This window comes from Gavialis gangeticus, unplaced genomic scaffold (genome assembly GCF_001723915.1).
Source record: "Gavialis gangeticus isolate Ggan-Ray unplaced genomic scaffold, GavGan_comp1, whole genome shotgun sequence".
NCBI lineage: Eukaryota > Metazoa > Chordata > Crocodylia > Gavialidae > Gavialis > Gavialis gangeticus.
The window spans coordinates 2,577,732-2,593,227 of NW_017729027.1; the positions used below are offsets into that span (position 1 = coordinate 2,577,732).

Sequence of the window (15,496 nt, forward strand, 5' to 3'; positions counted from 1 at the left end):
AACCCCAGATGTTTATATCCCTTTGGAAAGAACAATACAACCTTGCTCTTTGCTTTGAGCCAACTTTAGCACTCTGAAGGTGTTTACGCATTCATTAATGTGCAGTAATTACTAGAGTTACTGTGCATTAGTGCCAGCACATTTTTTTTGTGATGCTTACTGCGCAGTAGCCTAATACTATTGTGCAGTAGCATATTAGCCCACTTATTACCCAGCAGGTTACTGCAGTAGTATTAGGCTATTACACTTGAAGCATCTCAAGTAGATACATCCTGAGGAGCTCAACCTGTCTTAAAGAACTACCACACAGCAACATGCAGTTATTTTATCTATTTGTATCTTTGATTCTCTTTGTATCTTCCTAAAGAGAGAAGCCAAAGCAGCTTGCCAGTATGAGACCATACCTGCATGGCAGATTTTTAATTCTGAGAAACAGACAAACAGAGGAGGAGCCAACAGCTTTATTTCCGCCTCCCACAGGCACTCCACCCACCCCCACATTAATGGCATTTTACAAACAATTCCGAACCAGTGGGTTAATGTCTGCACCAGGCTATAATAGGGCAGCCCCATCATGGAAACTGTTTTATTCACTTGTACACAGGGCCCAGACAGTTTGAAATGTCACTGCCTGAACATCTGTCATACCAGCTTTATAAAGCCCCATCAACAACGGTGTTATCCCACACAGCTGCTTCCCTTTGCTTGTCCCACTGCACAACAAACACATCTTCAGGGAAAAAAGTTATGAACTTGTGTTTCTAACGGGTATTTTGTTATCTTCTTCAAAAGTACACGTTGTTCTCAGAGTCCTGTGCCAATAACAGTGTCTCGCCGATACTACAGGTTAGCTAGTGCCACAGAACTTCCCTAGAAAAGACCACAATTTCAATGGTCCTATTAATCTGTCTTCAATAGTATGATGATAACAAATTCCTTTGACTCCCTTAAGGAACATTTTTGCTTGCCTTTCTAATGCAGAAACCTGTTGTTGTTTTTCCATTTGCAAATAAGCTTCCCCAGGGCTGCCCCATATACCAGTGCTGGGCAAAGTGTTCAGGAGTTTGTGATTACAGAGACCTACTTTCATTTTTTGGAACACAGATTTTTTTTTAAAAACCCCTGCAGCAAACAGACTGGGAGTACATTTCATAAGAGAGGCCAATTGAAAGCCAATCAGATTATGAGCAAGTTAACAGCATTCCTTCATCCCTTCTGTGCTTTCCACATCAAGAGACGAGTCAACACATTCTCATGCTGGCCTTCTACTTTAAGTCAGATCAATATGGCCCCATGTATTGAATAGTACAGAAGATTAAATCTGGCAAAGTTTCAGTGCTTGCATTTGGCACAAGCTGGGTATTAAACCATGTACTGAAGCTGAATCCTCATCTGTTGAAAAAATAAAGGATAGAAAAAAAAAAAGAGGTAGCACTTTGGTATAAAAAAAAATCATCCAGGCAGCTGGAACATAGTACATAAGGGGTCAGATTTATCCTTTCACCCTATTTACATGAGTGGAGTTACATCCAAAGTTAGTTTGGCCCAATGGCTGTATTTCTTCCATATGTTTTACTGAAGAGTTTAAATAATCAAACTTCCCAGGCCGAGTAGATACATGGCTGTGTCTTCCTTAGCTTGCTGGGTCATTTAACAGCCTCCCCATGTCAGCCTGGCTACATGATCTGTTTTCTGCTTGCTGGGCTTTATGAATCCTAAGAGTTGTAGTTCAGAAACAGCTCTAATAAAACGAGCGCTGCAGCTTTGGTAAGGGAAATAAATAAGTGTACACACTGATTACAATTAGACATTACTGTTAGGGGCAAACTGGTTCAATGAAGCATATACAATATATGCAAATCAAGGCAACATGACCTCTGGCCTACAGGGTGGAAAGTCCCTCTATCTAATTAGTACTACTACTGCCAGCTTCTATTGGGCCTGGGGATGCCTAAGAAATGCAGAGAAAATCCTACAAATCGCTGCTTTTGCCATCTCTCCTAGAAAGGGTTAAGGGTAATTTTGTTTGTATATTCCTAGACAGCAGAACTGGAAGGAAGAGGGGGAAACACTTAAATGAAATCTGTAATTTCTCTCTCTGGCACAACAAAAAATGCCACAACATTTTATTTCCATTTTGGTATTAATTATTGTTACCTGGCTAAGGGGTGTGATGCCTTGGAGATGCTCATGTTTAATCTATCTTCCCTCTTGTGCTGCCCCCCTCACGCAGCCCCATACATTCTTGATTTAAAATGACAGAGGGTTTAACTTAGCCATATTAAGGGCAAGTAGGCATGTTTAAAAGGAAACTACATTAATGCTACAGAGCAATGAAAATTGGGCACAATATCTAAAATTGGGCTTGTGGGTTCTGTGCTGCCTTGCATTTGTATTTTCATCACAATAAGCCTGCTGGAAAAGCATTTCTAGCTCTCTTGAGGTTAATTCTCAATGCTCAGGGAAATCATGCCTGTAAAACCCTGGTTCATCTATAATGGATGCTACTGGCTTGAAAGTATTTCAACACTAAAAAAAAAAAAAAAAAAAAAATAGAGCAATAAGAAAGGATACTGGATAATCTCATCCACCTCATCTGAGGCAACTGAGTCTGAGTCTGTTCCTTTGACTGCTGTTACCACTGTTGAAAATGCCTAAAGAGAAAAATCAGCACAGAATGATTACATTTCATAAACAGGCAAATATATAAAATCCCTGCACCTTAGAGACAGTACTTCACTGCACAAGCTTTTCTGTGAACATGTGTGTCAGCAAAAGTTAAAAGGCTGAGGGGAAAAAGGCAGCTCTGTGAAGCATAAAATCTGATCTACACTCAACATAAACAAGGTACAAGCAGCAACAAGGATTTTCACTGTTGGTGAAGCCGTGCTGGTAATAAATGATTCCCAGCAGTGGGAGGGGGGTGAGGTGGGCTGGTGATTTGTGGGTCCTGCACATACTTGCAGTGACAGGATGCAGTGTGGTATGAGAAAACTTCAGCTTTCAAAAGTGGCATTGAAGATTTTTTTTTAACGGATACGAAGAAAATCAATTAGCAAGACAGAGCAATGATACATATGCAAGCACTGCTTTCATCTTCACGTACCTCTAACCAGTCAACAAGATTGATTAATCTGCCGCACTCCAAATGAAGTTTATATGCTATGCAGATGTCAGGAGCTTTATTAGAAATGCATCCCGCATCACTTTTCAGAGCTTGATTCTGATAAAAGAGAAACGAAAAATGAAATCACTAAGTAGTTTTGAGAATCTTATCCTTAAAGATCTCTATGGTTAACAGCAAACATGGTGCTGATGCAGGAAGTTACTATGGCAGGTATCTGCACATTTATTGTTTGTATGTTAAGCAACATGGTGATAGGGGCAATAAACATCAGGGAAATAAGAAAATGTGTCATCTGGTTTGCAAAAAGTACAGCTCTTTCACTGCTGGCTTCACTACAGTTCTTCCATCTTGTGCATTATTTTACATATACTGACAACAATTAGTTTGTTTATTCTCCTTTTCTCCTGCTACATCTCTTCTGCACACTGGAGTAAGGAGGGTTCAATTCCATGGAAAATAAATTTATTATGACTTGGTTTCTGACCCCATTATCTAATAAATAAAAATTAGAGTTCTTTTTATCCCAGATGGAAGAAAAGGAATACAAGTATGTATCTCTTGCATACCTTAACAAGCTTGTTTGTTTTTATTTATTCGCTTCATATCCTGCTCTATCCAAAAGGCTCAAAGCTACAATAAAAGCAAACAGCCCATGGACAGGAGATCCCAAACAACACCCCAAAGCTGAAGAACTCTTAACTTCCCCCTCCCCTCAAACACTACCTCCCTGCCCAAACCCCTAGAGAAGTAAACCCTCCCACCCATCCCAATCATGCCTCCTAACCACCGCAGACATCCAGCTAAAGGACACTTCTTTCCACCCCCCACACTCCCTGCCCTATCTCCCCCCAGAGGAGATCCCCTAACATCCTCTCCAAGCCCACAACCCCCTCTCCTATGGACGGGCTGCAGCTGTTACCCTCTTAACTCCTCCCTCCCCCAACAAACACAACGCTCAATTAAAAAAAACCCTTAACAAAAAATGTAAAGCCCCTCCATCCCCAGTGGACAACAGCAAATTTCCTGTACATTTTATCTTTAAATGTGTAAAAATCACCACATTTTCCTCTGATTTGAAAACTAGGTTTTGATGGCAAAGTCATTATCCAGAAAACATTTGTGTGTCAGGAAATCCAAACCGTCAGCAATGAAGCTAATTGACTGGAAATGTTAAGCTAGAAGCAAAAATCTTCGATGTTGTTATTGCAGTTTATAGCACTTTGACATCTTATATTTTTATCCATATAATTTTTTTTTTTTTTTTTTTTTTTTTAATTTTTTTTTTTTTTTCCATATAATTTTTTTTTTTTTTTTTTTTTTTATACATTTTATTCATATATCCAGTACTTGGTTCCATCCATATTAGCTGACTGGGATCTCCTACCAAGTACACTGCCTTGGTTTCTCTGGCACTCAGCTGATAATAACTGCCCTAAAACCTGAACTTCAACATCTACAATGAGAGACTGCGGGACCTGAACCTGTTCAGCCTCCACAAGAGAAGGCTGAGGGGGGGCCTGGTGACTGTCTATAAACTCACTAGGCGGGGACCAGAAGGGTTTGGGAGAGGCCTTTTTTCCCCTAGCGCCCCTGGCATAACAAGGAATAACGGCCATAAATTGTTGGAGAGTAGGTTTAGATTAGACATCTGTAAGAACTACTTCACAGTTAGGGCAGCTAGGATCTGGAACCAGCTTCCAAGGGAAGTGGTGCTGGCTCCTACCCTGGGGGTCTTTAAGAGGAGGCTTGATGCCTACCTAGCTGGGATCATTTGAGCCCAGTTTTTCCTCCTGCCTAGGCAGGAGGTCGGAGATCTACAAGGTCCCTTCTGACCCTACTTCTATGATTTAGGGGCATACTATCGGGTGGCTAGGAAAGGAGTGTCACTTTCTCTAAAACGGAGACTACACTCAAAGAGAAGATGATGAGACAAGGAGTTCATTTCCTGCTCATAGAATCTCTAACTTACCATTCACAACAGACTGGTCCAAGTTATGACAAGTTTAGCTCCAAGGCTGAGTTCAGCACTCACACGTAACTCAATCCCACCACTCGCAAGTAATTCCCTTACAGAGTTTTAAAAAAAATCCAGTACAACAATTTTTCAAATTCAATTATATTGTGCAAGGAAGACACAAGTTGCAGGCATTAACTTGATGTCAGTGCATCACTCACAGTTCAGTCCAGATGGCTTCAGTGTCACGGTTGCACTATCAACTAGCATAGCTGACATTTAAGTTGGCCCATCAAAAAGACATTACAAAACAATTCTGTGATTTAGGAAAACATGGTAAAATCATTCCCTACACTGCCATTTTACAAACTAGTAAGACTGCCTTGGCGTCACAGCCAAATTTGTCCAACTAGCTGTCCAAGCTAAAACAAGATACAACTTCTACAGTGGACACAACCTTCTTAGTCTTAAGAAGTATGTTAATTTGGACTTGACAAAGGCAACAAGAGCTAATCAAGGGGAAATATTACTTGTGCTCAATGCATGGTCTATGCCAGAGCTGAAGAATGATAGTTCACTTTGGATAACTAGGCCAGGTCTTTATAGCTTGCCCTGAGGGAGCTGCTCAGGTTAACCTCAACTTCCTGGAGCAGCAATGCATAACCAGTCCCTGACAGGAAATAACCAGTGACTAAGACTGATAAGCAGGAAGCAGCTCTAGAATGCAAACAATCATTAATGAAAAGGAAGACTTTAAATACCAATACAGCACTTAACTGGCAACTACTGCTACTTTAAAATAAGGAGCATAAACAACTGAAAACAAATTCAGAACCTTCTAAGGGGAGTGTCCCTCCAAGAAAAATGTTTTCTGGGACACTTACTTATTCCCTGCCTCAGGGGGCTTGTCAGTGTCCTCCTCCAAAAGCAGGATAGCCAACATGCAGCTTAGGGAAATATTTACAACGTAAATTATCTTTATTGGGTGTTGTTGTTTAAGATCTATCAAAAGCTCTCCTTGCTATCACCCTGAGACCAAGCATCTGCAGCTGCCTGAATTCCATACATTTTGGGCTCAGCTTCCTCATTTTTGCACTGGCACCAAGCCAAACAGTGCCTAAGTGAGATCTTCTGAACTGCCAGGGAGCTGGGTTTTTGAAAAATCTTTCTGCAAAGCTAAATGCCAACCCAGGTCACATTGGGCTGACTTAGTAACTGGAGCAGATTCCCAGGAGAAGTGGCATCCTCTCATTAATCGTTTACTGGTACTTCACTGTGGCAAATACTTATCTGCTGGCACCTCTTTGGTCAGAAGAGCCCTGAGAACTTTTGCTCTGGATATATCCCATGCAAGCACAAACTGTGCAGAATATACCCATACTGTGTGGAAAATTATTTCTTCTGTTCAAACAGATTAAAATGTTACCAATGCACCGCAACAACCAATACTGCTGCTGTTCCTAGACACACAATTAAAAACTCAAACATTTTCGAGGAGCATAAGAAATGCATTTAAAAAAGTAAAGGACAGAGTGCATGAAAGGGGAGAACTAAGTCTTTTAAGTTCTGTGACTTCAAGGAGGCAAATACTTATTAAGCACTTGAACAGTTGAGTTTAATTAGCTCTCCTCCTCAAAATCCTGGTGCTTTTATAGATGGATGAAACTGTAAAGGGTCGAATAAGCAAACAGACAAGGACGAACCAATCCAGTACCAAGTAGGTCACATGAATTTCAAGACTGATCTGTATTCAGGCTGATTCCTGTTTCTCATGTGTGGGTTTGACTTGGGTAGCATATATATGAGCCAGGAATGGCCATAATCAAGCATTTTTAGAAAGGGAAATATGGGATGGTTCTGGGAGGAACCCTGAATTCCCACCCATCCCTCCTCCGTCCCTCCCATCCAACCGATTTCACTCTGTATGCAAGGGGGGCTGGTTCATGAGCTCAAGAGCTCAAGTGAAGGGGAAGTGAGGTGCACTGGAAGGCTGGACCAAGAAAAGTCCCGGTGTCAGCATATGACAGACCTTGAAGGGAAGGAATCATCCTTTAGAGACATTTGCATTCAAACAGCCTATTACCAATTTCACCCGTTCTCCATCAGGCAGGCAGTCCACAGGAGTTTATCAAAACCAAGATAAAATACCATTTCTGTAAGATCAGTGTCCCTGGAACAAGCCTAGGTAACTTGCAAACTCTCCTCTTCACAGACCTATGGTCACCATGTTCAGAGTAGAGAGCAATAAGGTCTTTTTGCTTATCCCTATGGAGAAAGGGAACACAATCTCTTGTTCCGAGACACAGGTCTAGGAACAGTCTTCCCATCCAAACCTCTTACTAAAGCTGCGTCATCTTTTTTCCCCCAGAGACAGGCAGATTACCTGGCTCCCAGCCAACTCCCCGGTGGCTCTGTAAACAGCCACTTGCTAATTCCCTGTGACAGACTCTTGTGTGAGCCAAACTTTATGAAACACCAAAATTGAGATGCAGGCAGCTTACCTAGAACCTTCACAAATATACTCAGTACCACAAGCAAGTTAGATTTGTTCAGTTCTCACCTTCAGATAAAAATAGGGATTGTTCAGAGCAGTATGAAGAGCAGTGCGTGGGGCAGCATTCAAGTGCTCACAAAGGGTGCTTGCTGCGCTGAAATACACTACCTCATGCAGTGTCTGCATCTCTGCAGGAGCAAGGTAATTTCTGAAAGAGCAACATGGATTTTATAAGAAAAAAAGTAGGCCTCTACCTAGAAGAGTGCTATGAAACCTTACTGCAGCCATAAGTCTTTACAGAGACTGCAAGAAAGTGCATGTCTCAACAGGCATCAAAACAAACCCTTCTGAAAAATGGAGACACTCCAATACTTAAAAAGTTGCTGGCTTAAACATCAGCTGTAATTCTAGGGATTACAGCTGTAACCCTCACTTCTATGGCTTTCTATTTAGACTCCTACCTGAATGAGGGGACCCCATAACAGAGGCAACAGCTTGAATGCCGAGACCAATTGCTTATCTTGTCCATTACTTCTGTTGCATCTCCTACCCCTTTAAATTTCTTCATTGGCTTCTTTTTACCTCTGTCATCAAATTCAAGCTTCCTCTCTTAGCCCACATAGTCATACATGAGTTAGCTCCCTCCAGCTTCTCTTTTTACTCCATGTTTCATTCTTTCCCTGTATTAAAGCAGTGAAGTAACCACTGCCTTCATAACCTTTCCTCTTCTGTTCTCCCTTTTCTTCCTTGTGAATGCTTATGCTTGGAACTGCCTTCGTGACCTATCTGCCACACTTTACTTCTTTGTTGGTACAGTAACCACAGTAGAAAAGAACATCTCACACACCTAGCCCGTATAATTCCCAAAGAAACAGCGCACTGATCAGTACTGATTATGGTGCGAGCTCATGCTTCATCTTTCTGCAGTCCCAGGATTAAGTTACACAAACTGCTTCACAGAATTGTAGAGTACTGGAATTGGAAGAGATCTCAGAAGGTCATCTCAATCAAGTGTTTGTTTAACTTGTTCTTAAAAACTTCGAAGATGGAGACTCCACAATTTCTATGGGCTACCTGTTCCAAAGTTTAACTATGCTCATATTGAGAAAGTTCTTCCTCATCTCCAACCTAAATTTTCCTTGCTGAATTTTGAGGCAAATACTGCTAGTCCTGTCCCCTGCAGCTACAGAGGATCATCCATCTCCATCTTCTATATAACTACCCTTCAGGTATCTTAAGTCTGTTATCAAATTCTGCCCTCCCCCTCAGTCTTCTCTTCTCCAAACTAAATAATCCTAGTTATATGTCTTCTCATAAGTCATGTTTCCCAGTCCTCTGCTCATATTTGTCACTCACTGCTGAATTCTCTAATTTGTCCATATCTTTCTTTAAGCGTGGGGCCCAAAACTGGATACAATTCTCCAGGTGAGGCCTTACCTGTGCCAACCAGAGCAGGAAAATTAACTTCCTTTGATTTATGAGTGATGCCTCTATTAATAAAGTCTAGTATGCTATTGGTCTTTTTTGCAACAAGAGCACATGGTGACTTACATTCAGCTTCTGGTCCAATGTAACCCTCAAATTCTTTTCTGTGGTATTGCAGCTTAGCCAATCATTCCCTAGTTTTGTGTTGGTGCATTTGATTGTTCCATCTTAAAGGAAGGACTTTTCACTTGTTCTTGCTGAATTTCATTTAATTAGTTTCAGATTATATCTCCAGTTTTTCAAATTCATTCTGAGTCTTAAGTCTTATCCTCCAAAGTATTTGCAAGCCCATCCAATGTGATGTCACTATTAAATTAGTTAAGCATGCACTTGATTCTGTCCTCCAAATCATGAATGAAGACGTGAAACAATGCAGAGACCTACGACAGACACCTGGGGAACCTCACTCAATACCTCCTCCCAAGCAAACATGGAGCCAGTGATGAATCACTGAGTACAATGATCCAACCAGATTAAAGTATGTATCTTAATCAGCTCACATTCAATTTATGGAAAAGAGGTATTCTTGGAGACCTCAACCATTGCAGAAATAAGAGTCATACTTCAGGGCTAGTTGCGATTTTGATAGACACAAATTTCTCCTCTGAGTCTCAGCTCTTCAGAAACTTGTTGTTTTGGATATAAGTGTTTTTGTGTGGTACGCTAGGATACTGCAACAAACTAAAGCAGGAATCTGAAGACAGGAAACTCACCTTACAAGACTGTCTATAAAGTCAACAACTTCAAACCGGAGCATTTCAAACTTGGTTAATTTCTTAGACCTTCTTAAGTCTTTCAGCTGCAGCAAAGTCTATAAAATAAGCAACATCCTGTCACTTGGATGGCAAACCTATTTATCTAGAGTAATACTTGCTGCATTTTAGAAGTCAAGACATGCAAGATAGTTGCCATGGCTTTCCTAAATAATACATGATTGTAGGAAAAGTAATAAAATTATATCCTCAGAACTGTATTCTCAATTATTATACTGTTTTACAAAAGGTATATAAAGTATATAAGTATCTGGCTGTGACAAAATGGAAACAAGGGCATGCATGTTTAGTTTCTTGCGGACAAGTAGCAGTGGGACACCTTGTGTTGGGCAGGATGTAAAATTTTCAAATTACTCACAGAACATGGTTTGTTCAAAAGCAAGACACACCTAACCAAGAAAAGCAACAACTTAGAAGGGATAAATCCTGTAAATTTGTTTGGAGAAAGTAAAATTAGTTTGACCTTTTGAAGATGATAGAGGTCTATCTTTTTCTGGAGTTCCTTTTGTGATGATATAGGCTCATCTTGCACTTTGCTGGCTTCTGGTACTAGAACAAAAATCAGTCAGTGGTCAACACATGGGTTAAACTTTCTGAATTACCTCAATAAACCTGTTAACCCAGGCTACCCAGAGATCAAGTCAATATTACTTTCATGTGAGATAGGAACCCAAGTCTACTTACATATTAGATTTTTCTACTGGTAAAGGGAGTACAAACAATAGGTTCACTGTAAAATGTATTCTACAGTTACGTGACACCAAACTGTCAGCACAAGACCTCTGCAGTACTTAAGTCCTATGGTCCATAACCTCAACTAGTGTTAACTGGCAAAGCTCCACTGACCTCTCTGGAGATGTCACTTAATGAGCTTTCAGAAATCTAGACATAGTATCATTTGGTTTTTCACTGAAATTGAACATAAGACTGGTAGCAAAGAACCAAAGCCTGAAAAAAGTGAAACTGGGATATACTGAGGCATATTATTGATCACTTTTAGCCTGGTTTTAGCTTATATCTGAGTTTTGCTTACACTGATAATTGTGTCCATTATTAGCAAGCTTCTTTTCAACACAAACATGTGATAAATTAGGGTGTTATGTCTTATGGTTGTGTCTGGGCTGGCTGTAGTTTTGCTAATATATTAGGCAATGGATTTGAATGGGATGGTTTGGATAGGGATGAGCTTGCCACACACAAGGGACTGGATTAGATGACGTCCGGAGGTCCCTTCCAACCCTACTTTTCTGTGGTTTCTACGAGAACCCTGCCCCAAAAACATCCTCCCTAAAAAACACCTCCATATGTTCCATGTTAAGACAGGTTTGGAATACAAAAACAAAAAAACCCCTTCTTTTTCCCCAGTAACAATTAACTCTAAAAAACCCAAGTGATTTAGGTCATTTGCATTCCTATGGTGTTGACAATAAATTAGACAAGTGTCAGTTCAGCACAGGTTATTCGTGATGTCTTATAGCAGCTTGGAAGCCTACATGAAGTGAGGTAGTATTTTCAGTCTAATGCCTAGTAGAGAGCTGTCAGCATCTCAAAATCACCACCATAGTTTGCTATCCAGAAGAGGGTAAAAGTTTCAATGGAAAAAATGACTAAACTCTTCCCTGCAATCCTACAAGTGAGCCCTCAAATGGAGAGCACTGCTATTTTCAGTACTTTAACTCTTGATTTTTATCCCCAGCTTTGCAGTCTTACATATTTTAAGGCCCCATCTCCTACAGAAAACTGGTTACTGGATATTCTTAGCTTTCAATGAAGAAAAAAGAATCTAGCTACCCCTGTTACAGAGAAAAGACTGAAATGTAAAGCAATCATACCCTAAGGCTGGATCCAGATGTGCAGGCACGTGTGTTTTGTGGCTCCACAAACCTCTTTGCATCACCACAAACTTCACGAGTTGCACAGTAATCATTGTGCAGTGCTGCTAATTTACAACGCTAACGCAAAATTTGCTACCAGGATTCCCAGGTAGTCAAAAAAAAATCCCAGAAAAAATGACGCAACCCATGCCAAGTTGGCAAGCACCGGGACAAATGCAGAGATGGGGGAGAAGGCAGCCCAGAGCAGGAAGCCCTGCTCTCCCATCTCTGCACATGCTGGTTGGCTGGGGCACAGGGTGCCTCAGGAAGGAGGGGGCCAGGCAGCTCTGGCAACACTGCATCCCAGCCACACGAGGAGCAGATGGCTTGGGCGCAGGGGCTCCGCAGTGCCCTGGGCTGCCTGCACCTCCACCTCCATGGGCCACTCTTCGGTGTACAGGGTGCATCAGGGCAGGGGATGGATAGTCCCTGCCGAGGCACTCTGCGCCCCAGCCAGCCCCTCCTGCAGCACATGGAGCAGTGGCACACTGTGTCCTGCTGCAAAGGCCACAGGCAAGGGTGTGCACTGTGGCACAAAGTAGTGGCACAAATTTTTGCCACTACTATTTGTGGGCATGCCCCTGCTTGTATGGACTCAGTCTAAAGGTCAGAAATCAGAAAACAAAGTTAAACAAACTCAAATATATATGTATTTGCAACTCTCATCATTTCAAGACAACTTAGTGAACTCTGAGGCCTAACTTGTGACTGTCAAATGCTTGGGGTTTATATTATGCTAGTTCTGGTTTCCAAAGAAGCTGGTAATACACAGCCATTCATCAGCTATTTTCATTTTTTAAAAGAAAACAAAAAGGCTGAAAGTAGCTTGGGGTAGTTCCAAAGGTGAACTGACACAAATGTGAAAGATTCCCCATATGCATGCATTAATGACAGGCTGAAAGGAGATTTAGATGACATCCAGACAAATGAAAAATGAAAACCATATTTCTGTATGTACATAAAGATGCAAGATTTCAATCAGGAGAGGCCTCCCTCTCCCCTTCACTATTACTGTGATATATTAACTTTGGGCTGGTTTTATCAAATGTTCCCATCAGCTCAAAACAGACTTAAAAGAATGATACTTTGCTGCCTCTAGCTCCACATTTTGATTTTTTCAGTTCACTAGACAAACCTGGATGGAAGGAATTTTGTTGTTGGTTTACAAAGCAGATTTCTGTTTCTTTACTTCAGGGGACTCTGAGTGAGATTTGTGTATGTAATCCATTTTGGCATACCTTCAAAAGTTTCTGCTGCAGGCCAACACAGTCACAAGAACGTGCATAGTTTTAGAAGCAGTAGAAAGTCATCTGGGCCAACAAGCCTGTCTATTTACCATTCATCTTAACTTTCCCTTAATGCTTTCCCACCACACATCAAACCATTACTTCTCTGAAAATAAATCTTGGCCTTTCTTGAAAAAACTCCTTTATACTCTTTGTTTCAATCATCTTCCCTCAAACCCTCTTTATTACCTCATGTGCAATGTAGCTCTGCTACCCAAATTCTCTCTGTATCCTTTATTCCCCATACTTCAAGTGTTTTTGTATCTTTTAATATTCAAATATATGAATTCTACTGAAATCTTTCATAAATGTTATGTTCTAAAACCTGCTCATTCAACTGTTTCTTTTCTCCAAACTTGATGAAACTAGTCTTCCAAGGGAGCTTAGATTTTCCTAAACTAGATCTTAAGGGCTTGTCTATAATGCTGCCCTGTCAGCCCCAGACTGCTGCTTAGGAAACAGTCCTGCCCACTCCCACTCTATGCATACGAACTAGAGAGCAAGGCGGTTAGATTGGGTGAACAGCTATCCTGGAAGAGCCTAAGAAAGGCAGCCACATGCTGAGAGTCCACTCAGAGTGGTTCTAAATCTCCAAGCCAGTGCTGGGAGATGTCCAAGTTGGGTGTGAGGGGAACAGGAGCAAGTGGGCAAAGCTGCCTTCTTTGGCAGTGATCCAGGTCAGGCAGGAAGGTCCTGTCAATAAACCCTTGTGGATTGCCTTCCTCAAAAGCGACTGCCACCTTCTTCTGTTACAGTGGCTAATACTGGACGCAGGTTACCCCTGGACATGTGGTAGCAACTGCCTGATATGAACAACAGTCCACTTCGTTCATTTTCTGACCCAGTCCTCATGCTGCGATTCAGTGCCTTGTTTGCGTTTTATTACCATAACTGTGCAAAGAACTGATATTTATTTTCCCACAATAATCCTCAAACATTTCTTCTGATCAGCATGCTACCCATGTCTGTAGCTGTTGTTTCTGTGCTCACCATCTACTGGCCCAGCTGTCTGAACCAGGGGCCTTCCATCAGTAAAAGAGAGGTAGGTATAGCCTGCAGTGCTGCCTCTTAATCCAGCTAAAAGGTGCTCTGATTAAGAAGAAGCATGATTTCTATGGGTTAAGCTTCCTTTTGGAAGTACGGTGACGTTGTGTTATATTATAAACAGTTTCCAGGTTGCCACAGGGCTGCACTCAGGTTTCCCATAATCTGAACCCTCTAACTCTCAATTCGCTTTGACTGGAGCTTGTTTTGAATTTATTAACTGGCATGGTAACAAACCCAAAAATACTTAAAATGAGTTTGTTACTATTAATATTTTAAGATTTTGACTTATTCATTAAACATCTTTTGATATTTGGCATACACTTGATAAAATACTCAAGATACATTAATTATCAAATGCCTTTTGATCTGTCCAGTTCCTTATTTCCCATAACTCTACCATCTTAAAAAGCATGAGCCATCTGGCCGTAACAGAAATAAACAATTCCTACTTTGTATGTAATTTGTTTTCCACAGAAAGGTACTGTCATATAAAACACTAGTCATACATTCTTCAAGTGGGGAAATTTTGAGGTTTGATATAACAATGCTATGTGACAACAGTAGCCAGACCAATGGATTTCCTCAGTCAAAATGCATATTCTTTGTAGTCATTGTATAATGGATTGCTGCTGCCAAACAATTTGGCTTGAATGTTACACACTCACCTTCCAGATTTTGAAATTGGGCCAAGAACTCCTTCAGTTTCTCTACTGTGTTGCCAAACTCTTTTCCAGGAACAGACATAAAAATCTTCACACATTTTTGAAGCATGGCCACTAAGTCAGCCTTACACAACATCCTGAAAAACAGAATCAATAATTGTGTAATATAATCAGCAAACAGGAAAGTTTTCTGAAGTATTTAACAGTTTTTACTACTTATTCAAAAGAGGGAGAAAATTATCCCAGTATTTTCTCACTTCAAAATACACAGCTTTCCTGTACAGCTGATGTCCTTCCTTGCTGTTACACATCTTTATTTGCTGCCCTGTGTTTAAAAGTAGCCCAGCCATCTATTGGGAGAGAAGCAGGTATCCTGCAGTTTCTCTGAAGAGTTGAAGATGACAAAGTTTGTCAGTATCTGGTCTCCAAAGTGAACAAGATGGGGATGCATCTTCTAAACACCTTTCTCTGTGATTCTAGTTTAGAAGGGTGAACTTGGACTTGGCACATTTGATAGGGTTTGCAATTCATGGCAAACAAAGCGTGAATTACAGAATCTGGAATAGCTACTGTGCAAAGCTTCAGACTGCAATTTGGATTCGAAGATGATTCAGATGCCAAATCTACAAATCTGAATCAAATCGCTAGAAGTGTTAGGCTTTCCGAATTGATTTGGAAAAGATTCGGTGGTTCAGCCGTGGAGTATAATGGGGAAATCAATGAAATATCCGTAACTTTATTGTTGTGGGGCTGATTTGGATGAAACTTCCAGGGTTGGTAGCTGCGTCTGAGAG

General features: G+C 41.0%; 1 protein-coding gene across 2 annotated transcripts in view; it reads right to left on the reverse strand.

Annotated features, from left to right (window-relative positions):
• Positions 1-320: 320 nt before the first annotated feature.
• ORC3 (origin recognition complex subunit 3) overlaps positions 321-15,496 on the reverse strand; it is a 100,104-nt gene continuing 84,928 nt past the window's right edge. Inside the window, exons 14-20 of one of the 2 annotated variants that reach the window (XM_019520369.1) lie at positions 14,706-14,839; positions 10,297-10,379; positions 9,774-9,871; positions 7,642-7,783; positions 3,107-3,223; positions 2,575-2,654; positions 321-1,756 (exon numbers count right to left, since the gene is read on the reverse strand). In XM_019520369.1, coding sequence (XP_019375914.1) covers positions 1,651-1,756; positions 2,575-2,654; positions 3,107-3,223; positions 7,642-7,783; positions 9,774-9,871; positions 10,297-10,379; positions 14,706-14,839 — 760 coding nt within the window. In that variant the 3' untranslated portion in view covers positions 321-1,650. Of the gene's footprint in view, positions 1,757-2,574; positions 2,655-3,106; positions 3,224-7,641; positions 7,784-9,773; positions 9,872-10,296; positions 10,383-14,705; positions 14,840-15,496 lie in introns of both variants that reach the window. The other variant, XM_019520368.1, reaches the window with a different exon arrangement.